At 39.6% G+C, this 22,981-nt stretch overlaps 2 protein-coding genes across 10 annotated transcripts in view; both read left to right on the forward strand.

Annotated features, from left to right (window-relative positions):
* ripor1 (RHO family interacting cell polarization regulator 1) overlaps positions 1-13,780 on the forward strand; it is a 71,165-nt gene extending 57,385 nt beyond the window's left edge. For all 3 annotated transcript variants that reach the window (XM_084410053.1, XM_084410052.1, XM_084410051.1), the window contains exons 13-22: positions 3,300-4,262; positions 6,558-6,691; positions 6,987-7,143; positions 7,553-7,688; positions 7,931-8,092; positions 8,363-8,521; positions 10,387-10,583; positions 11,584-11,667; positions 11,889-11,979; positions 12,295-13,780. In XM_084410053.1, coding sequence (XP_084266179.1) covers positions 3,300-4,262; positions 6,558-6,691; positions 6,987-7,143; positions 7,553-7,688; positions 7,931-8,092; positions 8,363-8,521; positions 10,387-10,583; positions 11,584-11,667; positions 11,889-11,979; positions 12,295-12,392 — 2,181 coding nt within the window. In that variant the 3' untranslated portion in view covers positions 12,393-13,780. The remainder of the gene's footprint in view (positions 1-3,299; positions 4,263-6,557; positions 6,692-6,986; positions 7,144-7,552; positions 7,689-7,930; positions 8,093-8,362; positions 8,522-10,386; positions 10,584-11,583; positions 11,668-11,888; positions 11,980-12,294) is intronic.
* Positions 13,781-14,378: 598 nt separating this feature from the next.
* ctcf (CCCTC-binding factor (zinc finger protein)) lies at positions 14,379-22,930 on the forward strand. 7 transcript variants are annotated; one of them, XM_084410060.1, is made up of 14 exons: positions 14,423-14,563; positions 16,030-16,136; positions 16,223-16,252; positions 16,348-16,914; positions 17,009-17,348; positions 17,466-17,636; positions 17,732-17,865; positions 17,967-18,087; positions 18,212-18,361; positions 19,801-19,961; positions 20,060-20,242; positions 20,335-20,473; positions 20,685-20,891; positions 20,983-21,620. In XM_084410060.1, exons 2-14 carry the CDS (start codon positions 16,113-16,115, stop codon positions 21,204-21,206), a joined length of 2,451 nt encoding a protein of 816 aa, XP_084266186.1. In that variant the 5' UTR covers positions 14,423-14,563; positions 16,030-16,112; the 3' UTR covers positions 21,207-21,620. The 7 variants fall into 7 exon arrangements, with proteins under 7 accessions (XP_084266189.1, XP_084266187.1, XP_084266186.1 ...); XM_084410059.1 differs by having other exon boundaries at positions 20,980-21,613; XM_084410063.1 differs by lacking the exons at positions 16,030-16,136; positions 16,223-16,252 and having other exon boundaries at positions 14,379-14,563; positions 20,983-22,930.
* The last annotated feature ends 51 nt before the right edge of the window (positions 22,931-22,981 follow it).

The following is a 22,981-nucleotide window of genomic DNA, read 5'->3' on the forward strand; positions in this document are numbered from 1 at the left end:
AAATGGCCTTTTATTTCAACATTTTGTCAATGTTTGATGTAAAAATCATACTAATATTATAAGTCCACCTCAGAAAACAAGAAAATGCAGTTCATGACCCTTTTAAAATAATTAATATCTATAAAATATATAATAATAATATAATATTTACAGTAATTTGTACTTTTTATTTCATTTTATTATTTACAATACAATACATAATACATTTACAATAGTAAAATTGAAAAACTGAGGATTTTACAATTTGTATGCATGAACTTCGTTAAACCTGATGATGATGTTCTCCTGCATGATCTGAGAATAATCCAAAGAGCATCTTGTGCTGCAGTAGAACCAAGAACATCTGATTGTCTGAACAAAGGTATCACATGATCAGTGCCACAAATTAGCATATTTGATCAGTGACTTATAAATCTTACTTTTTTTTATTTATATTTTCCTAATATTTTCCATTTATATTTAACCCTCTCCAGGTTTATTTGTAATTTTGCACCCAATATTTTCAATATGGCCTCATACTTTTGGACCGCTCTGTGTATCTACTTTGCTTCTGTTATACTCCAGGGAGATTCATTTGATCTCAATTGATTCAAACAAAACATTTCTTCTAAGTGCATACCACCATAATGTCGATATGCCATTCTTCTCCCTTTCCTTCCTAATGGAGGTCTCACAGTTCTCCAGACCCTCTTAAGATTTAAATTAAGGCTCCACATAGACTTAATGGTATTCATTTCTCAGAAGCATCTTGATCCCACATGGTCACAGTAACATAATGTCTCCATTTCAGATCAGCTCAGATGAGTTTGATGAAATGGAAGAAGTTTGGCTAGGCCAGACTCATAGTTTACTGGGTCTGATTACCTTGGGCCAAAAGTGATATAGCTTTAGCCTGCACAAAATGCTCATGCTCTCCCGCTGACTGCATGCAGACCGCCCCAGGGAGCATGATATCCAAACAGCGCTGGTCCTTACTGGACGTGTTCAGAGACTCATTGACAGAGAAACTGACTCAGAGCTGCTCGTGCAGCGACGTCACCTCTGTCCGCCTGGGAACCTCTCTGCTTTCCAGCCATGTAAGTGTGGTCGGTCTGTAGCGCTAGTTGTATAGCTTTACTTAGTAGTCGGTAGTTAGCTAAAACGGTGTGACTAGGGATGTGCCCGAAGCCCAAATCTGAATTCGGAAAGGCATGGAAAATTAATTACGCATTCTACGTAGCCCCTAAAGGGACATGGTTAGGCTTGCTGCTGAAGTCGGTTACATTACACTACATCAGATTTCACTTATCACGTGAAGAGAGAGATGACTGACAGGACGATGGCGGAGGATTTGGTGCGCAACAGATCCTGAGTGTCATTGACAAATATCTTAACTTGTTAAATGTGGGGTCAGTACCATCCTTCCCCATACACAGAGTATGAGTGATCGCGAATTGGAAAGCGAATGTAAAAAGCGAGCACACATTTAAAAGCGATTTCAATACCCCGCATATTGATAGCGGCTCCCTAAATACAACATAATTATCGGAATATATATTTGCGAGAGGACGCAAAAGCATTGAAATATATTTTTTCCTCCCATCTCATATTTCTTCCCATCACCATGTCCCTTTTAGGGGCTTCGTAGAATGTGTCATTTCCGTTCCGAACACAGTATTCGGCTTCGGGCACATCCCTAGATGTGACTAAAACAGGTTTGTATGGTTTTTCTAGTAATGAGTAGTATCTGCCATCTATCTAAGAAATTATAGTTGTTGTTGTAGTGATGATTTCCACTGTGTCCTGTAGTTACTGTCAGTTGTCTTTAATGAAATAGAGCAAATAGGATCCTTGTGCATGTTATTCGTTGTCTGTCTGACTGTGAGTGACAATAGTAGCATCTACAGCCGTCAATAATGCATTCATTGACGCTGTTATTGTTTTGAAGGGTGGTCACATTAGCCCAGCGAGGCAGGGAGCAGCTTCAGCAGAAGTTAATTAGAGGGAGCAGGGAGTGTTTTAGCGCACTGGGCCTGACGCCAGTCTGCTCTCCACTATAATGAAGCTCCTCCGTGTCCAAATATGCACGCTAATGCTGAGTGACGAAGAACACACTCCTATCATCCTGTTGTATTGTCATCTCCCTCCACAAACTAGCCTGCTGTCTGCTCACAGTCGTCATGTGTTATTTTAGCGGAATGTCTCACTATGGACCATATAGTAGAATATGAACTTTCACGTGACTCCATCAGGGCTTTTTATTTATTTAATATTTTTTACTATTTTACTACATATAAAATGTCTTTAAGACAAGTCAGTTCACTCTGTGGTCATCTTTGCAACATCTTTGCCCCTAGACTATTTTCTATAGGCAATAGTCACACACTTAAATAAGGAAAGACTGTCAACAAAATATTTAAAATTTGCAGTAGCAAGTTTTTTTTTTTTTTTTTTTGCTCAAATTATGATTTGTTTTTAGGTTTAACTTGTTAATGTGCAAGCTGTAACAGTAAGGCATTTGTGTCCTTTAACTGAAGACTGCTATATTGACCATTAAGATCAATTTAATTCTTCTGCTTAGTATTTATTTGCAAAATTGCAATATAAATATCTAATATGTATAACATCATGATTATTCAAAAGTTTGGGGTCAGTAAGATTTAAGAAATAACTGTTTTAATTCAGCAAGGATTTATTGCATTTATAACGTCACAAAAGATTTCTATTCCAAATAAATAGTTGTCTTTTGAAACATTCTATTCATCAAAGAATCATGGAAAAAAGTATTACACTTCCACAAAAATATTAAGCAGCACACCTTTTTCAACATTGATAATAATAAGAAAAGTTTCTTGAGCACTAAATCAGCATATTAGAGTGATTTCTGAAGGATCATGTGACACTGAAGACTGGAGTAATGATGCTGAAAATTCAGCTTTGCATCACAGGAATGAATTACATTTTAAAGTATATTCAAATAGATAAGTTATTTTAAATTGTAATAATTTCACATTATTAGTTTTACCCTAGTTTTGATCAAATAAATGCAGCCCTGTTGGTCATAAAAGACTGTCAGACGGTCTTTTAAAACCAACCCCAAACTTTTGACTGGCTGTGTGTGTACAGCATTGTCTTTTACAACTATTTAGACATCTGAAAGCTACAATTATTTGAACTTTGAGCGCTGTGTTCCAGTTTTACGCTTTGCTCCACAGAGTTTGATGCTTTGAGAAACATTAACGTGAGTCATGTGAAAGGGTCTTTATTTAAATTATCTTAATCATTTGTTTTCTCTTTATAATCTCTTTCTTCCCCACTAGAATATGTTGAGGAGGCAAGAAGAGATGGAGAACGGAACGGCTTGGTCAAACTCCTCTGAATCCTCAGATGATTCCTCCAGTCCTCAGCTTTCCTTGGGAATGCGTCACGCACACAAGAACTTAGTACAGCCTGAGGTACAAACTGCTCCTCCTGCCATTGAAATCTCATTTGCACCCCGTGAATCAGCGACCTCTACTCCCACCCGCCTGGCCAATCAGAAAGAAGAGGAGGAGGAGGAAGAAGAGGAGGATCTGAAGAAACCGGCAGCCTCCATAACAGTCACCACTGAGGCTCCTGTAAAACAGGAAGTGCCCAATGGCCATCCCAGCTATTCTCGCTCACTTAGCCATATCAGCGAGAGCAGCGCAGATGGTGTTTCGATAGACAGACTGACTTTGGAATCTGTGGAGGCCACCGAAGTAACTTCGAAGGTCTCTTCGGTATTTGTAAGTGACATTGCCATGGATATGCCCCACCGAGCAGAACCATGTTTTGTAGTACCAGACACTCAGGAGATCTGTCCCATTCCTGATCCCTCCACAAGTGAGCCATCCTGTCCCACTGAGCCACTGAAATGTTCAGAAAGTCGCTCTCCTGCAGAAACAACAGCTTGCGACTCAGCTGTAAAAGCTAGAGAGCTCACGTCTAGGCCCACCTGTGGAGACAAAGACTCTTCCTCCAGTGCTATTGCTTTGTCCCAGCAGATGGACAATGGTGTTCCTAGGACTGGTTCCTCTTGTGAGCCACACCTCACAAAGACACAAACAGGCGACCTGCTGGCAGAGAAATCTGGTTCTTTAGTAGACATCAGACCCATGGGTGGTTTAGAGGAACAATCAGCAGACAGCAGCGTGGAAGAGGCCCTTAGTGGCGTTTTGTCCTCGCTTGATGACTACAGAGGCCAGTTCCCAGAACTGCAGGTCTTAGAGCAAGAGCTGAAGCTGTTGGAGGAGGCGCTAACAGTGAGTGCTGCAACTTTTATTTACTGTTTGTGGGTTTGTTGTTGTGGTTTGGAGTCAGGTTTTTTTTTACAGAGAAAATTGTCCACCAAGTAATGCAATGCACCCAAATAATTTTAATTTTTTATACAACATTTTTTTATCTTCAAAAATATATGAATTATTTTAATAATGCTTATGATATGTACAGTCACATGTATTTAAGTTGTATGAAAAATATGTTATATACAAAATATGATAAATACTTCTTTATTATTATTTAATTTATTTAAACTTAGACTGCATTTACATTTGGCATTAACATGCGATCACTGTAATCTGATCAAGCTGTTCGTATCATCAGCCAATCAGGACAAGGTGACTTGTCAGCAACTAGTGGCTTCTGTATCTGGATACATTTTCAGATATCTGTTTCCATCGCAATATTTAAAACAAGTCTATAATGGGAAATGTCGACTTGAAGTGGTGTGGTTTCTTTTAAAGACTATTTTCAGTCGCTTGGCTACGCATTTCAAATGAGGGGGAGGTTTCAAATAATAATACATTGCATGTTAGACTTATGGGTCCAAAATATGGGCCAGATGTGGTTGAAAAATTGCGCATCGTTTACAGACAATAAACGGCTGTGCAACTTTCAGGTGCGAAAGCAAACTTACTGCGATCTAATCTGGCTTTGATTGCCATGCAAAAAAAACCTGCTACATTATAGTGAGCGCTGTTTTGTGTAACACTGACCTGTGAATGCAGATATGTTGGCTAGATTGCATTAACATTACTCTGAGATCCGATCACAGTGCATCTTCGACAGATATCTAGATCGATATATTGATCAACATTTGAAACCTTTTATGAGATGGAGAAGGTCAAGGAGGTTGAAAATGAAGACAAATTTGCTTTAACCTCTGTTCTTTCCATCATGCAGTGGAGCTTCACAGATTTAGGGGTCATTCACACAGAATGTATTTTTGCTGTTAAAAACGCCAAATGCAGGTCAGTGGAGCAGAAGAAAAGGTCTTGAGATGTGTTTTTAAAAAGTTGAACTTGTTTTACCTTGATCGCTGCGTTTTTAGAGAGCTCCGTCATGCACAAGATGCTGCAAAAGACGTGCGCAACTGTTAAATAAGTCCGTCAAGTGCGTTTGCATTGAAAAACAGCGGAAAAGTAGCGCAGTGGACAAAAAAAAAAAAAAAAAAAACATTCTGTGTGAATAGCCTCTTAGGGTGTAGCTCTTCCTGGCTGACTGAGATGTTAGATTCCCCTTGTTTCGGGTCCAGACGCCTTTGGGTGTTCCTTGTATCCATGACTCACGATAACCATCAAAGTCTCAGATCCGGGTTTGGGTTCAGAGGCTTTGGTCTTCATCTGTAAAACAATAGAGTTCATCGAAGACATGCCCCTTGCTTTCACTGTTAACCGCTTCATCCTGTGTCTACAGAGGAGGTTTTCCCGGCACATCTTACCTTAGTCATAGACTAAACACAATGTGTCTCTTTCCAGAATTGGCCTTATGAATGTTCCAGGTTTTACAAGTTGACCTCTACTGACACTGACTGTCATGTTGTTGATTAACAGATATAAAAAATAAAAAAATAAAAAAAACACTACAATTGCAGTATTGCACTTTCAATAGAAGCATATTGCTCAAGGTATTTGGAAGAGTTTAACATAAAAGAATGTGCAGATTGGATGTAACGGTAACTTGCAGAGACAAAGTTAGTGATTCTATCATACAAGCCTTATGTTCACAATATCTGGCAATATTTTAGAAACGGTGTGTGTTTAACATAACCCTGTGCAGTACCTTGCCCCAATAGACTTCAATTGGAAATACATTGCTGTAAACATGAGTTTTGCTTGAATGTTCACTGTGGTAACTGACAATAATATCATGTAATCAACAGTTCAGCCTAGAACTTTAGGTCTTAAAAGGATAGTTCACCCAACAATGAAAATTTTGTCATTTACTCACCCTCAGGTTGTACCAAACCTGTATGAGTTTCTTTCTTCTGTTGAACACAATATATATATATATATATATATATATATATATATTAAATAATGTTGGCCCATTGACTTCCATTGTAGGAAAAATATACTATGGATGTCAATGTCTGCCGTCAACTGAGTAAATTATGACAAAAAAAATGTTGGGGGGTGAACTACCCTTTTAAAATCTGGGGCTAATAATAATTTGATTTGTAGTTTTTAATGAGCTTTTGAAACATTTTACACTTTAAGAGTTTTTAATTGTTTATAAAACTAACAAGATTTATAGTTTGCAAATGTGTGTATCTACAGGTACGAAGTCGCAGTCGCTCATCCAGTGTCAGTTTGACGGTTGAGACGGCTCTTGGAAGCTTTGACTTCCTCAATACATCAGACTTAGAAGAAGAGGAGGAGGAGGATGGCGAGAAGCAGAGTGTGACAGACAGGTCAGAACTTAAGAAATGTCTCACCTTTCTGATGTCAAGGGGTATTTTAAAGTAAAAAGAGAGAGAAAGAAACCAAGTTCAACCGAGGTTTTTCATCAAAATACATTGCTTGTATAATGTTACATGACACTACTGCCACCCAGTGCCTTGAAAGACAACCGTTAGTTTGAGCGAATGACTTCACAACTTTATCTGTGTTCAGTGCAGTCTCTTTACTCTTTTTCTGAAAATGTTTTTGCCATTTTTCTTCTCGTTTGACGTGTGTTTGTTCCTGTGTATGTTTTGACTGATACAGCGCAGAGGAGCGTCCAGCGGCTGTGGAGAGCGCAGGAGAGGATGAGGGCTGTGAGGCGCGTTGTTGGGACACTCCCTCCGGTCCTCTCAGCACGGGCTGCCCGGCTCTAGATCACACCCTGCTGGTTCATCTAAAGAACTGCAGCTCACAGCTGCTGGTCAGTTACTTTACTTCATATGGACATTTGGTTACACACATATATGAGAATAATCGGAATTCTGTTTTGTTTCTATTGTGTTAAGCATAAGTGTAAATACATTATATAAGTATTAATGTTCTTCTTGAATTCACTTCTTGAATAAATAATCTTCAATAATAATAATAATTTCTAAAATTATAAAAAAAAGTCTTAAATTAACATTTTGAGTGTTTGTCTAAATGTGTTGGTGTGTGTGTGATTAATTGGGATTAAATAGATTAATTAGCACATATATTAAAATAGAAGATGGTTCTTAGTATTATATATATAATTACTGCTGTTAACACTGGGAATTTTTAAGTTTGAAGTGTTTTCACTGTGTCTGAGCGCCTGTATTCATACTCTGTGTTTTGTTTTTGTAAAACAGAGGTTAGGCACATTCGGGCCTCTGCGCTGTGGGGAGATGTACGCTCTGGACCGACTTCTCAGGGAGGCGAGAGTCCTCGAGCTCATACGATGGGTTGTGAAAGACTCAAGGGGCGGAGTCATCCAACCAGAGGAGGGTGAGCCTCGCAGTTTTTTATTTTATTAAACCGTTATATTACTACTTTACCTCAGTTTTCTCTCTGTGGTGCTTCCTTTGTATCTCAACTATGTACTCTTATTTCTGTGCTAATGTTCATACATTGTTTGTCATGTGTCACAGATCTTACATTATACAACAGAATGTTATTTCACGTATTTGTCAGTATTTTTTCCTCACAACCACCTCTTTTTCTGACATTCTCTTTGTTTTTCGGAGCAGTTGTTCCTCAGTTAGATCAGTGCCAAGGGGCTGTGTTGCTATGGCGGCAGTGCACGGATGGCTGCAGTGTGTACAGCACCTCCACAGAGGCCTTCTTACAGGCGCTCAGCGATGCTTACGCCAGCAGACTCCCAGAGAGAGGAGTCGGCTTCACAGACACAGGTATGTGTGTGGCTGTAGTGTATTAATGCATGAACAAGCACTGGAAATGAGCTATTGGCTGATTGGTTTCTAAATTGAAATAGCTGTTCAATCCATTAATCAACATAAATTACAACCTTAACTATAACTTCCTGTATTGCTTCCATCTACTGGAAGTATTTAATCTCCTGCTGATCATTGTTTCTGATGAGACCGTAGCCTAAATTTCAATAGGCCTAATCAGATTGTCTTTTGACGCTCTGTTACACTGAACTTATGTGTGTGTGTTAGTGTTTCTTCGCCTGCTGGAGCGGATCTTGGAGAGGAAGCTGCCCAGGCGTGCAGGAGGTGCGTCCAAAGAGACTCTCACCCTCTTCCAGTTTTGGAGCTACCTGGAAGCAGAGGGGGTGAATGACTTGGACACACACATTCCTGAGCTGGCTGAAGAAGGTACATTTGAGGGCCAGATGAAGGCCTGTGTGCATGGACATTAATTTGCAGCGACAAATCGACCAATACAAAATTTAAACATCCTTTAAAAAAAATACACAATTTTGCTTCTCAAATAAATGTACGATTTCAGAGAATCTTGTGCTACAGTTCACAAAAGTTTGGAGTCAGTAAGATTTTTCTAAAGTAAATTTACTTTTATTATATATAATTTTAAATAATTTTACTTAATACATATAATTTTATTTTTATTTTACTTTTATTCAGCAAGGACACATTAAATTGATCAAAAGTGTGAGTAAATAAATGCTTCTCTTTTGAACTTTCTATTCATCAAAGAATCTTGAAATAATAAATCCACAAAAATACAGTGCTGCTTACAACTTGTTTTAACATTGGTAATACTAAGAAATGTTGCTTGAGCTCCAAATCAGCATATTAGAATGATTTCTGAATGATCATGTGACAGTGAAGACTGGAGTAATGATGCTGAAAATCGCATCACTTATATTTTACAGAAAACAGCTATTTTAAATAATGATATTTCACAATTTTACTGTTTTTACTGTATTTTGTTTTGGAGGTCAAAAAACTCTCTCTTAAAATACTTTGCACATTACCTAATTTCTCAAAGAGTCTGAAAACGGTTTGTTCGAAGATTCAGTTTCTCTAAACCCCTCCTTTCCGCCAGCCTACTCTGCTCTGATTGGTCTGAATAACTTTATTTGTCGTGCACTTTGAACTTTAAAACTTTGCTGACTTTTACATTCACAAACAGCTATATTACACACTGCATGAAGCATAATAGGGTCACATTTAAATAGAAAAATGTGTAATAGTATATCACAATGTTACTGTATTTTTGATCAAATAAATGCAGCCTTGGTGAGCATATAAGACTTTCAAAAATATAAAAAGCTTACCAATCCCATTTTATTTTAAACACAGTAAATCAAGATTTTTTTTTTTTATGGCATGTACAGTTTTATTATTAAGCATAAATCTAACAATATATTTTAAAGATGGTCCTTTAAAAACAGATCACTATTTGCCAAATGGGTAAGAAAAAAATCACAAACAATATGCAAACTATAACCCTCCAGATTATTTATTTTTAGTGGCAAAACGGATTTCTTTTCAAAATAGAATTACATCTTATTTTACTTGGGCCTGGTTTCACAGAGAGGGCTTATATTAAGCCAGGATTAGGCCTTAGTTCAATAAGGAAATGTAAGTAGCTTTATTATATGTGCCTTAGAAAAAAACTTTACTGGTGTGCATCTTGAGACAAAACAATGATTGACATTTTAAGATATGTCAGTGCAAGCTGCTCAAACGTGCATTTTAGTCTGGGACTAAGCTGAAGCCAGGGGGTAGTTTTTTAAAAACTAGTTTACAGCTCACCAATGATGTTACGGCATTCAGCAGCAAAAGCACCTTATTTGACCAACAGTACAGCCATTTGGGACCTCCAGCATTAAAATAACTGTCAGTGTAACAAGACTTGAGTGAGTGCTGGATGCTAGAGAGAGAAAACGTGATCAAAAATGGGATTGAATGCAAAATCCAATTAACACTGAAAGTTTATTACAAATTGAGATCTTTCATTGAAAATGAGCAATGTTTTTGTTGCTGCAGATTGTTGTGAATTGTGAGCACCCTTAAGTGTTAATGGACTATAACATTCATTAGCAAGAGTGATCTGCAAAGCATCTGGAGTGGTATCAACAACTCCCAACACCCCCATTCATCCTCTCTGTCGGTGTGGTTTCTCTGTGCATCTTTCCACTCCTCCCCCGCCTCATGTTTTCTCTGCAGTGTATCTGTTTCATCCATGTCTCTCTTTCGTTCTCCTTCTCCTGCAGTGTGGCTAGTTCAATGCCTGCAGTCTGGAGATCAAGATGTTCTGGTAAAATCTTTGAAGAAGCCTCCAGAGTGTAGTCTGAAGAGGGAGGGCTTGCGGGCAGTCAGTCTGCTGCTGAGGGACCCGAGGGGGAAAGTGTGCAGTGCTGCCAGTTCCCTGCTGCGGAGTCTAGCGGAACAAACCCGCCACAGGGAGAGGGTAAGAAGTGCGCTTAACCATCCTCCTGCAAAAACTCTCGGTTTGTGCTTTTGGAGGTGAATATTTCAACAGATTTGCAGGTCAAATGAACTTCAGGAACTTGCACATCCATGGTTATTTATCCATGTTCCACTTGTTTATAATGATAACTATTTACTTTTTTTTAAACTTAATAATAAAGCATAGGCTCAAATTAAAAACAAAATACTTTCCTACAAAAGCATGCTAAATTTCCCCTATTTTTAAATTTAGATGACCTTTTCTGTCATCTAATGCCATGGTTATTATCATTAACTAAAACTAAAACCATATATATATATATATATTTGTTTAAATTACTAAAATAAATATAAATAAATAAAATAATTAAAATGTTATAATAATAAAATAAATAATAATAATAATAAATACAATTTTATTTCAGCTAGTTGCAAAGGCAATTTTTCCTCACTTTTGTATAGTACTAAAATGTACTAAAACACAACAAAACTACTAAAACTTTAACTAAAATTAAAATGAAAACAGGAAACATAAAAGTAAAAAACACTATAGTAGTACATCAGTGATACTAAAATAACATTGTCTAATGCTCACTTAAAGTTAATCTTAAAAAACACTAATCATTTTGCACTGTTAAATGTAATCTTTAGAAAATTTCAGAAAGAATATGCATTTTTCATACTGTACTGCATTGTACATAATGTTGTGATTCCTAAATTCACTGGTAGCATTTAAAATGATAGATTTTAGTGTTATATTTTTATTGTATTATTTAATGTTTTAGGCAAAACAGTATAATATGTAATTTTAATACTGACCATTTATCCGTTATCCCCCATAACATGAAACCAATAATGGGCTTTGGTATTGGCCAGAATGTTAATATTTGTGCATCCCTAATCATCACCATTAAATGCAAAGTAAAAGTTTTACTGCTTTGTTATTCAGAAAGGGTTTAGATTGAATCCTCTCAGTGTCTCTCATTATTGTTCTGTCTCAGGCGCTGGTGAGCTGTCTAGAGTTGCTGGAGGATGAAGGCGTTGAGACGCGAGTGTGTGGATGTAAAGCACTCGCATGTCTGAAGGTCAGTTCATGCACGGCTAAACATCTCTTCTCAATAACTCAGTGCCACTCAATCAACATTTACTTTTTTCCTACGCTGTTTATTTATATGCTTGCATAACTTCAAGAACCTGGTGGCTAGATGTGCTGTAATGATTTGAGTGGGAATCAGATTGTATGCAGCATCACACCTCAGTGTTGGTGGAGGACTTAAAGTAAAGTGTCTGTGTTTGTGCATCACAGGCCAAAGAGAGCATTGAGCAGCTGGTGTATCTGTGCCGGACAGATAAAGAGGATGTGAGGGATGCTGCCAAACAAGCTCTGCTTGTGCTAGGTAAGCAGTGAATTAACTAAACAACTGAAAATGGACTGGTAAAGGAAAGATCAGTAATTAAACTGAAAGCATGGATCTGCTGCAAATGTGAAATAATGTGTTCCAAAAGTGAAGCCATCAGAATTTCATTCCAGGTCCAGAAAAATACATTCTCATAGTTTTAAAAATAGGTAAAGTTTTGCAACATAATTTGTGAACGATTTATGAACATAATTTGTGATCATGATTTTCCGATTAAATACCAAAAAAAAGGTATTGTCATTTTCAAGAGGAGGACAATGTATCTTATTTCCATTTAATTTGTTTTAATTGCAGGTGAGGAGGGGAAGATGGCCCATCGACACCTCGAGTCCTCACAAGATGGAATGTCCCGCCTTTTTGCACCCGGCAGTATGGCCAGTACGGCTTTCTAACACAATCAACTGGCCGATACTTGTTGAAAACAATGTACTTGCGTCTCAGTATCCTCACTGTCACGATCATGCCAATTACAAACTATTAAATGCACACTACTATCAAAACAGTTTTAAATGACACAAATCAGCGTGATCACACTCTTACAGATAGCGTGTCAGCATTGTCCTCAAAGACATGGACGAATGTTTTACAATCATTAGACAAGAGGACTTGTATGTCGGTCTGTATGTTATTCATATTTTGGACATGGCCTAAGATGAACTACTGTAAAGTGATGAGGTAAGATACATAGGTGGGTGTGGGTTACAATGTTTTGCTGCCTTAAGTTTCGGCCCAATGGTGTTGCCTTCATGATTCATGGAATGAAGCTGGACCCTAGTCAGCAATACAAGTGATGACTGATAGTGATAAGAGATAAAGTGATATTTTCACTTTATTGATGCAAAGAAGGCAGTGACTAGCTGCAGAGTACATGGAGAATATGATTGACCACTTTGTGAAGAGTGCTTATGTGTGTGTACATATTGATTGGAGAATGTATGTTGATAGCTGAGGTCACACCTCAGAAAGTAGGATGGGGATCTTGGAAAATATTTCCTTATTAATCCCAAACTTTCATAGGGATTTTGTTGCCATAAAAGTGTAACAGTGCCATTCCATACTGTCATATTCTTTACTGATACAGAATATATATCTATATCCCATTGGAAGTGTAAATGTTTTGTGTTGTAATTTAGTTTAAATGTTTAAATGCTCAATAGCAAATGCAGATCTGATTTGATTCACCATGCACTTCACATTTAAGCCACTGGCAATGTAATATCTGCTGTAAAGTGGTGAAGCTGTTCATTTTTTTTATTCATTCTTAAAGATGTCATCATTATTATGGAGTGAAAGCTGTAAACAGTGGTGAATATTGCCTTTTTGAAATAGGTTTCCGACAACCTCTCTGTGCTTGTGGTCTTCAGAGTGGCCATAGATCATGTTTGACTCAGAGCATTTCTCCAGTGCTGCTAGACTGAAAGGTTCTGAGTTGAAACCAGGGAAGGTTCATTTGTTTTTAAAATAACATTATTTTCTAGTTCAATCTGTTTCAGGCTTCAATATGACAAAGAACGCCTCTTCAGTGTATAAGTGCCTCAAATTAGTATGGGGAGCAAGAGAATGAGATAGATAGACTTTATTTAAAACTCAAGACTGCGGTTTAGGATTGCAAACTGCAGAACAGATTTAAATATATTTTTCATTATTATCTACAGATTGTGCAGCATTAAATAACTGATTTACTTTTGATTTTTTTTTATTTACTCTAAATATGTATATTGTCTGACAAGGATATTGTTGACATCAACGGTAAAGGAAACTATTAAAATTATGAACACTAAAACTTGCCTGATTTGCCTTTATTGACAAATTTGTTATTTGTACTTTGTCACAAAGAAAATTTTAACATATTACATATTTTGAGCATTTCTACATGTATGCGCAAATAGACTAATTCAATAATAAAGGAATCAACATCAATCAAAACAGTATTACATTACAGAGTCGTCAAATATCAATATTGTATTGATTAAACCATGGGTTCCCACACTAGGTGATATAATATCTATATTTATCACACTCTCTCTCTATATATATATAGAGTGTGTGTGTCTGTGTTTTAAATGTACTGTAGTGTATACTATAAAAACGCTATCTTTTAAGATTAATCTATAGATTTCATTTAAATTTGATAAGCTTTCACACTGATATTTCCAATTTGGGAGTGTGGGAACACAGTTAAGCTATTCTATTATCTTCTAATACCTTCTTATATTGTAATATGAGGATCAGATACTGCAACGTTAAACATACTTTGATACAAATTTGACTTTAACGTCTAAAAAAAGCCCACATCCCGTAATTCAAAAGTAGCGCCCCACACGGCCAATCCGCACACTGCTTTTGTTTACAGCCCTCCCCCTCGCCACCGCCCCCCTGCGTGACGCGCGTGCGCAACAGCCGCTAAGGGCCGCCATTTTGTGCGGAGCCTACTCTGCAAAAGCGGGAGAGGATTAAAACCGCCGGAGGTGAAGGACGCAGTATTACTCCGTCTCGTCCTAAAGGAAGAACAAACCCTGGGCTTTCTGTCGAATTCAACGCGAGAGCAAATCACCAAACGCAGGTAAAACAGCGCTACTTTTCCGAAAGGGGGGAGTTTTGCAGGAGCTTTAATCGGCCTCTAGGTGTCACGATGGGGCTCCCAGTGCAGGCGGCTGGCGGGGGGTGTTTGTCTCCCTCTATCGTTATCGAAAATTTAGCAAAAAACATTTATAACCCAGAAGTTCGGGCTTCAGCCTGATTATTAAGCACTATTAAGACTATATCAGACGGCATTTCACCACGATGCCATTATTTAACGCCAGAATGTTTGCTTCAATCTTTAGGCCAGGCGTCCATTTTCTGTTTCTTCTCTTTGTTTCCTGTCTTTAGAAACCCGCCGTTTCTGCACGCGCACTTAGCCAACCAGCTAATATGCCTCTTAAAGTTAACCAATTTCCAACCATACATGGACCAATCAGTTTAGAACAAGCACCTAAATACACAAACGTCAAATCCGCGAAGTTTTACTCGTAATATATGTACTATTTTAAGCCGTAAAACATATTTTAGCTCGCGCCTATAGCCCTGTTCGCGCCCCTCCTCGAGCAGTTAAATTCAAACCCGAGACGATGAAACATTGACCCGGTTCGGCGATAATAAAGTCCCATTACGATGGCCTCTGTTCGCTCTTTGGTCCTTATCACTCCTGAAATCCAAAATGACGCGTTTAAGTCTACGTTGAAGGAAAAAATAACTGCGTCTTTGATTTAGCATATGTCCTGTCGCCGATGCTAGCGTGTTGCGCAGGTTAAAATCAAACGAGGAAGATGCCGTTGCCAAACTATAAGGATAGCCATTTTCGATAAGCAAGACCGAGCCTCGCCTTACACTCCCCGAATCCTAGCGTTTATCGCCTGAAAACAGCCGGATCGCCGCAGTCGTTGGTCTCGGTGCGACCGCTCACTCTTGAAAGACTAACCTCAAGCAACAAACGACTGAAGGGATAAAAACTGTAGAGAGCTCCCTCTACAACCCGACTGGTAGTGGTACAAAAACACGATTAACCATCGCAGAATGCCCTCTTGCTGTGGAAAATCATAAGGGTGTTTTAAAACGTGTGAAGGTAAGGGCAGTGATACACATTTTGTCGGTTTAATGGGTTGGTGGCCGAATGCGCGCGAACATAAGGAAGTAGAAGCGAGAATCGGTTAAGATGATGCTTTCTGGCTTCGAATCAAGAGTGAAAGACTTGGTTTTGGTTTGATAGAACTCACGTTCAAGTTGCAAGTTTTCCGAGGTTATGTATAAGTGTGTTAGGAAAACAAACTTTTTATATATGTGTGTGTATGTATACATACATGTATATCAAGGAGAGTGTGTGTGTATATGTGTATATATATATATATATATATATATATACACTACAACATTAATAGGTATATTAATTAACCCCAAAGAGGGGTGTGTTCAAGAGGGAAAAAAAAGCTGTAAACTGAAAGTATGTTTTGTTTTGCACATTGATGGATTGATTTGTTTGCATCCCAACAGGTTGAGCTAGGTAGTAAGAAGCAGAGTTGAGACAGGTAGCACATTCATCGGAGACAGAAAGTGGTGGAGGCAGGGGTAGAGAGATGAAGTATTCATTTTTGATGCAGGTAAACTCACAGTACTCTATACAAACACCAAAGTCATGGATACCTATGGAAGTGCCAACTCAACCCTTTTGTTCACCTTTTGCAAGGTTGATAGCAGCCTGTCTCAGTGTGTGTATGTAAGTAAATACTACAGATTGCAGTCAGGTAGGAAACCTTTAGCGTCTTACATCTAGTGTTACGTTCTAACTTTTTCTGCTTTTAATTGCAATAGGTATTACCCATGGAAGGGGGACCGACTGAGGCGGTGGTGGAAGATGCAGGGGATGCTTTCAAGGCCAAGGAATGTAAGACATACCAAAGGCGGCGAGAAGATGAGGAAGTGGGAGCTGAATTGTTGCAGGCTGCTGGGTTAGAGCAAGTCCAGATTGAAGGACAGCCTGTGGTGGAGGCCCAGCAACAGTTGGTCGAGAGTGTAGTTAATGTCAACAGTAGTGTGGAGATGATGGTGATGGACTCCTTGGACCCTGCCCTACTCCAGATGAAGACCGAAGTCATGGAGGCTGCTGTCGGAGCACCTGTTGGTGTGGCTGGTGCTGCCCATGAAGCCACAGTCACAACTGTCGATGACACTCAGATCATCACCCTGCAGGTGGTGAACATGGAGGAGCAGCAGTTGGGCTTGGGAGAGCTACAGCTAGTGCAGGTGCCTGTTTCTGCTGTCCCTGTCACTGCTGCCACTGTGGAAGAGCTGCAAGGGACACTGGTTGATGCCACTGCCATGCCTAAAGATGGGGAGCCAGTCATCTGTCACACCCTGCCATTGCCTGAGGGCTTCCAGGTTGGCCATCATTTCTGCTTTGAACAGACTACAGTTTTAAATGCAATGGGCTCTGACTATCTGGTGAATTTAAATGTTATATCTTCTCTTACAGGTGGTCAAGGTGGGTGCAAATGGAGAAGTGGAAACTGTGGAGCAAGACGAGCTCCAGGCCCAAGAGGATCAGCCTCCACAGCAGGAAGAGGAGGAGATGGCTGAAGCCCAAAACGAAGACCCCACGTGGTCCAAAGATCCAGATTACACACCCCCTGTTAAAAAGGCTAAGAAGACTAAGAAAAGCAAGCTGCGTTACAACACTGAGGGTGATAAAGACATGGATGTGTCTGTGTATGATTTTGAGGAGGAGCAGCAGGAGGGACTGCTTTCTGAAGTCAATGCTGAGAAAGTTGTGGGTAATATGAAACCACCTAAACCAACCAAAATCAAGAAGAAAGGTGAGAATGTGTGATGCATACAAAATGAACAGGGTCTTGCATAATATTAAAATATAATCTCAATGTTAGATCTGTGCCAGGTCTACTAAATCACTGCACTATCTCCACTGCGTACAGGTGTTAAGAAGACATTCCAGTGTGAGCTGTGCAGTTACACCTGCCCGCGCCGTTCCAATCTGGATCGCCACATGAAGAGCCACACGGATGAGAGGCCTCACAAGTGCCATCTTTGTGGACGAGCCTTCAGGACTGTGACACTGCTGAGGAACCATCTCAACACCCACACAGGTTCATGATCTCCTTTCAATCCATTAGTGGAAAGGAAAATATAGGCTGTCTAGTGTGAATTAGAAATTGAACCAGCCTTTTATTCTTTCTGACAGGCACCAGACCACATAAGTGCACTGACTGTGACATGGCCTTCGTCACCAGTGGAGAACTGGTGCGACACAGACGCTACAAGCACACTCATGAGAAACCATTCAAGTGCTCCATGTGTGACTATGCTAGTGTAGAGGTTGGTCTTATAGCATCGCAATTAGATTTTATAGAAAAATGCATGCCCGTTTTGATTCCCTCTTTTGTGCCTGAATTTAACTGAGCTTTGACACATTTCAGGTTAGCAAGCTGAAGCGGCACATTCGCTCCCACACTGGAGAACGTCCGTTCCAGTGCAGTCTGTGCAGCTATGCCAGCAGAGATACCTATAAGCTGAAGAGACATATGAGGACCCACTCAGGTCAGCAGCACATACCATTTCTCTTTAATTATTGTGGGCAATTTTTTTTTGTCTGCTATTTAAATAGAATTGTCTTGTTGCTTTAAAAAAACAACAACTTTTTTTTTTCTTTTCTGTCCTACAGGAGAGAAGCCCTATGAGTGCTATATCTGTCATGCACGTTTTACCCAGAGTGGTACCATGAAGATGCACATTCTGCAGAAGCACACAGAAAATGTGGCAAAATTTCACTGCCCCCACTGTGACACAGTTATTGCTCGCAAGAGCGATCTCGGTAAAATTAAATTTTTCATTTTGTAGTTTTAATGGCTAATTATAGTGGGCTTTTTAATGGCAATGACAGCTTGGAACTAGGGGTGTCCATGGTTAACCGATTAACCGTTAAAAATTGCGTAACCGAGTGAAACATTTTGCTCGGTTAAGTGGCGTCAATGGCGAGCACTGAATTTAGTTGTAATACATTTTTGCACCACCAGAGACCGCTAGACCAGTTTTCTAATATGAAGCGGGCAAAGAAAGCGCGCGTCCGAGAGTGAAGGCTGTGCGCGAGCCAGAAACAAACATAGTATCCGCGCCACTGATGGCAGCACAATAATATCTGTCTGCAGAGCCGCAGAGCCACAGCTTTACCCCAGCAGTTTTACCTCGAGCATGCGCAATTTCATCACAACAGTTTTACCCGCAGAGTCCGTTTACCGTTACATTAACCCATACAATTTGTATTATGCATTTCCTAAACATGTACTTGCTAATCAAACACTTTATCTGAACAAACTATTAATCTATAAAACACAATCGGTCTTCCGACCTTTTACTATTGTGTTGATATGCGCGAGAGAGAGAGAGCAATACAGCGCTCGTGTTGTTTGAAGGCGGTGAGAGTGCGCGCGCGCGCGGCCGGGGCTCTCTCACTGTTTGTTCTTATGCTCCCTGTCCACTGATCTAAATAATTAGTTGTTACGACGACTTATTTGTTCCCTCGTTTTAATAAATCGTGGACACGTTGAACAAATTCCCTCCCTCATTTTGATTTAACGAATTACAACGTGGCCAAAAACAGTTTGATAATTAATTAGTGAATGCTAAAGACCTATTTTTTGTGAATTGGTGAATATTCAGGTGAATTATTTCGTGGCCACGAATTAATAATAATTATTAAACTGTTTTTCTTACCTGTGAAGATAGCTCTTCAGTGAAGGCCGACTATTCTCGTACAGCTTTTTATTCCTTTTTTTGGTGTGTGTGTGTGAACTGGTGAATATTCAGGTGAACTGTTTCGTGGCCACGAATTAATAATACCTCAACACGTTTTACAAGACCCTTCTCGATCGCAGCGGCAACGAGCACTTTGATCACTTGATTTAAAAAACAAAACATTTCAGCGCTAGATCGCCTAAAAAAAAAACGAACGAAATGAATGCTCTGCTAGTTAACTGGAGATGTTTTGTTTATTTGTATTGGTATTCCTGCCGCGAGATGTTTCAAAAGTGGTGGGGACAATACAATATCGACCTTAGAAAATAGTGGTGGGGATATGTCTCACCCGCAAATTACGCCTATCTCGGGGTTGCGGCACGCACACTATGGTTAACCGAGTATTAACCGCTAAGGGCCTCGGTTAACGGTTAATGAAAAACTTGAAAACGTGCAGCCCTACTTGGAACACACTTGTGGTGTATTGAAGTTAAAATGTTTAATTTGTGCCCATTGCAGGTGTGCACCTCCGTAAGCAGCATTCCTACATTGAGCAGGGCAGAAAGTGTCGTTACTGTGATGCGGTGTTCCATGAGCGCTATGCTCTCATCCAGCATCAGAAGTCCCACAAAAATGAGAAACGCTTCAAGTGTGACCAGTGTGACTATGCGTGCCGTCAGGTCAGACAGCTTATGAAATGGTTTTAATTGTCCAGCATAAGCATTCGTTAATTGCAGTGTGTGAAAATCAGATTTTTCTTTTTTCTCCTTCCTAACAGGAGCGTCACATGGTAATGCACAAGCGCACCCATACTGGGGAGAAACCATACGCCTGCAGCCAATGTGAGAAGACTTTCAGACAGAAACAGCTCCTGGATATGCACTTTCGGCGCTACCATGATCCCAACTTTGTACCCACATCCTTTGTTTGCACCAAGTGCGGCAAGACCTTCACTCGCAGGGTATGGTATATTTCAAAGAGGTCAGATGAATTTTATGGTGCCATTGGATACAGTAATCTGTGTTTAACCTTTTTTTTTAACACTTTTAACAGAATACCATGGCCAGACATGCAGAGAACTGCACTGGTGTGGATTCTGCTGATGGAGAGAACGGAACTCCACCCAAAAGGGCTCGTGGTGGCCGAAAGAGGAAGATGCGCTCTAGAAAGGATGATGACGAAGATGATAGCGGTGAGTAGCTTGGCTCTAGTTCTGCTACTATGCTGGTGTGACTTTAGTAGCTGAAGAAATACTTGATTAAGAACTATTAAGATAACTAGGTTTTCTAAACCTGTTTTAACACATGGATTATTAGAATGAAATGTGTATGATTATGTGCTAAGTGTAAATCATTACTCTTAATGGTTTTATGAAAGCTTTAACTGTCGCCTGAATATCTCAGATGAGCATGGAGAACCTGACCTTGATGACATTGATGAAGAGGAAGAGGATGATCTTCTGGACGATGAACAGATGGATGTGGAACAGGCTCCACCCAGCGTTCCCATCCCCGCACCAGCTGAACCTCCCGTTAAGAGGAAACGGGGCAGACCCCCCAAGAATGCACCCAAGGCCTCTCCTACAAAGTCTGTCGCCAAAACTACCACAGGTACTGTGTGTGTGTCTGTGTATGAAGACAAAACCATTTAAAATCTTTTAGCAGATTTAAACTAAATGACCCTCTCTGCTTCTCCTAGCAGCTGCTGCCATTATCCAGGTGGAGGATGAAAGCACAGGGGCCATTGAGAACATCATTGTGAAGAAGGAGCCTGAGGGCTCTGATGCGGCTGTAGCTGCCCAGCCAGTGGTGGAGGAAGTGGAGGCAGTCGAGGCTGGTGTAGAAACAGTGCAGCTGGCTGTCCCTGAAGCTGCACCTAACGGTGATCTTACTCCTGAAATGATCCTTAGCATGATGGACCGGTGATCTGGGGATGCGTGTGGACACACAGGCTGATCACACATGCTTGCTTATATGCACATCCCCATATGTGTCCCCTGATTTATATATATATATACATATACACACATGCTCACATACCCCCCCCCCCCCTAATTCCACGCTAAGGCCTCATGTCCTGCATCAAATTTCTTAAAGACTCCATTGTTCCTCTTCCTTTTCCTATAAAACTCCAAATTATCAATGTCCTGAAGTTCTTACATTTTGTCTTCTCATGACGATCACAAAGCTGCGCTTTTCTACTGTTTCTATCACAGCAGTAGTTCAACTGCTGAGTTATTTTTGCTGTGTACTTGGAGAGGCCAGATGATTTTTGAGAGCAGGAATGTCTCTGACATAATGTGGTATAATACATGCATCTAGACTTTTTCTTTACCAAGCTAACCTTCTGTCTTCATTTTGTCAATTCAAATCTGACATCACCATGGCAATATTGAGAAACTATATAATTTTGTGCCTGGTCAAGCCTTGCTATCTAGAATCGCTGTCACTGCTGTAGAAATGGGTGTTTTTACCCCCCCCCCCCCCCCCCCCCCCCCCCCCCGTCCAAGAAAATCCTCTCAATGTTTGACATTTATGATGACTTTTATTGGCTGTTTGTTCCTCATGTGCTCTTTCACTGGTCACAGATGATAATGTTAGGGAGCGTAGAAATGTAGCCGGCTAATTATCATGCCAGGGATGATGACATCCATCCATATGTTAAAAAAAACAAAACCCTGCAGTTGATCAATTTGTACAAAAAAGGTAATCTTGGCTAGTCTTGCTTGTAAATAATTTTTATTTTCTGTTTTATTATGAACATTTTAATCTTTTTCTAGTGAATTGATGACCTTGAATGCTAGGGCAATGGCTTTTAACAGTAGTTGTTTGGAAACATGCCACGGAAGGCTTTCAAATGACTTGTGGTGGAAAAATAAAGCCTGAACAATCATGTAGGCTGCATAAACCCTTTTCTTTCTGTCCTCCTGTAAGCCTGAATCGTTGCATTTGAGTCTGCTCAACTCGCTTGATGGGGAGGGGTTGCTTAGTGTTTTTATGAGAGAGTGGCTTTAATATTGTTCCACCTGACGAGTAGGCTTCCTTGTTGGATTTTGTTCTAGCTTTTGGAAAAGGGACAGAACTGGGCAGGTACAGCAACGTGCATGACTCCAATCATTTTGATCTGTTTTGATGTGGTCGTGTTCCTGAAACCACCCCTAATATTAAACTGTTTGTCACACGAGTTGTTAATTTCATGGGATTCTGGAAGGAGACTTAAAGTTTACAATAGGTTTTTCAGACCACATTTAATTTAAGAAGTTTAATACGAGTGTTCGAGGAAGCTATTTTGATATGAGCTGTTTCTAGAAGAGGAAGCTTGGATGGGATATTTGTAAAAAAGTTGTCACTTGTTCAAAAGAGCAGTGTCCTTATTTCTGATCATTTGGTTTTCAGATTCAGAATGAAGTTTTCCTCCAACATGTAATTGCATTTAAATTGCTTTTTTTAAGCTCTTAATTCTAGGTTAATGCTTTTTTTTTTTTTTTTTTTTTTAACCTAGCTGTACTATTTGAATTTTACAATGGTCAGAAAACCAACCTTATAAAGACATTTATTTTGGTTGCGAGGGTATATAGAGGGCCTATAAGGTAAGATGGTGTGGAGAATGTATTGCTGTACAGCTAATAAAAAAATATTGTCCTTAACAATGTTTGTCTGTTTATTCTGTGCCAAGTTACAACAGGGGGGAAAACGGAATC

This window comes from Rutilus rutilus (assembly GCF_951802725.1).
Source record: "Rutilus rutilus genome assembly, chromosome: 5".
In the NCBI taxonomy this organism is placed as follows: Eukaryota; Metazoa; Chordata; class Actinopteri; order Cypriniformes; family Leuciscidae; genus Rutilus; species Rutilus rutilus.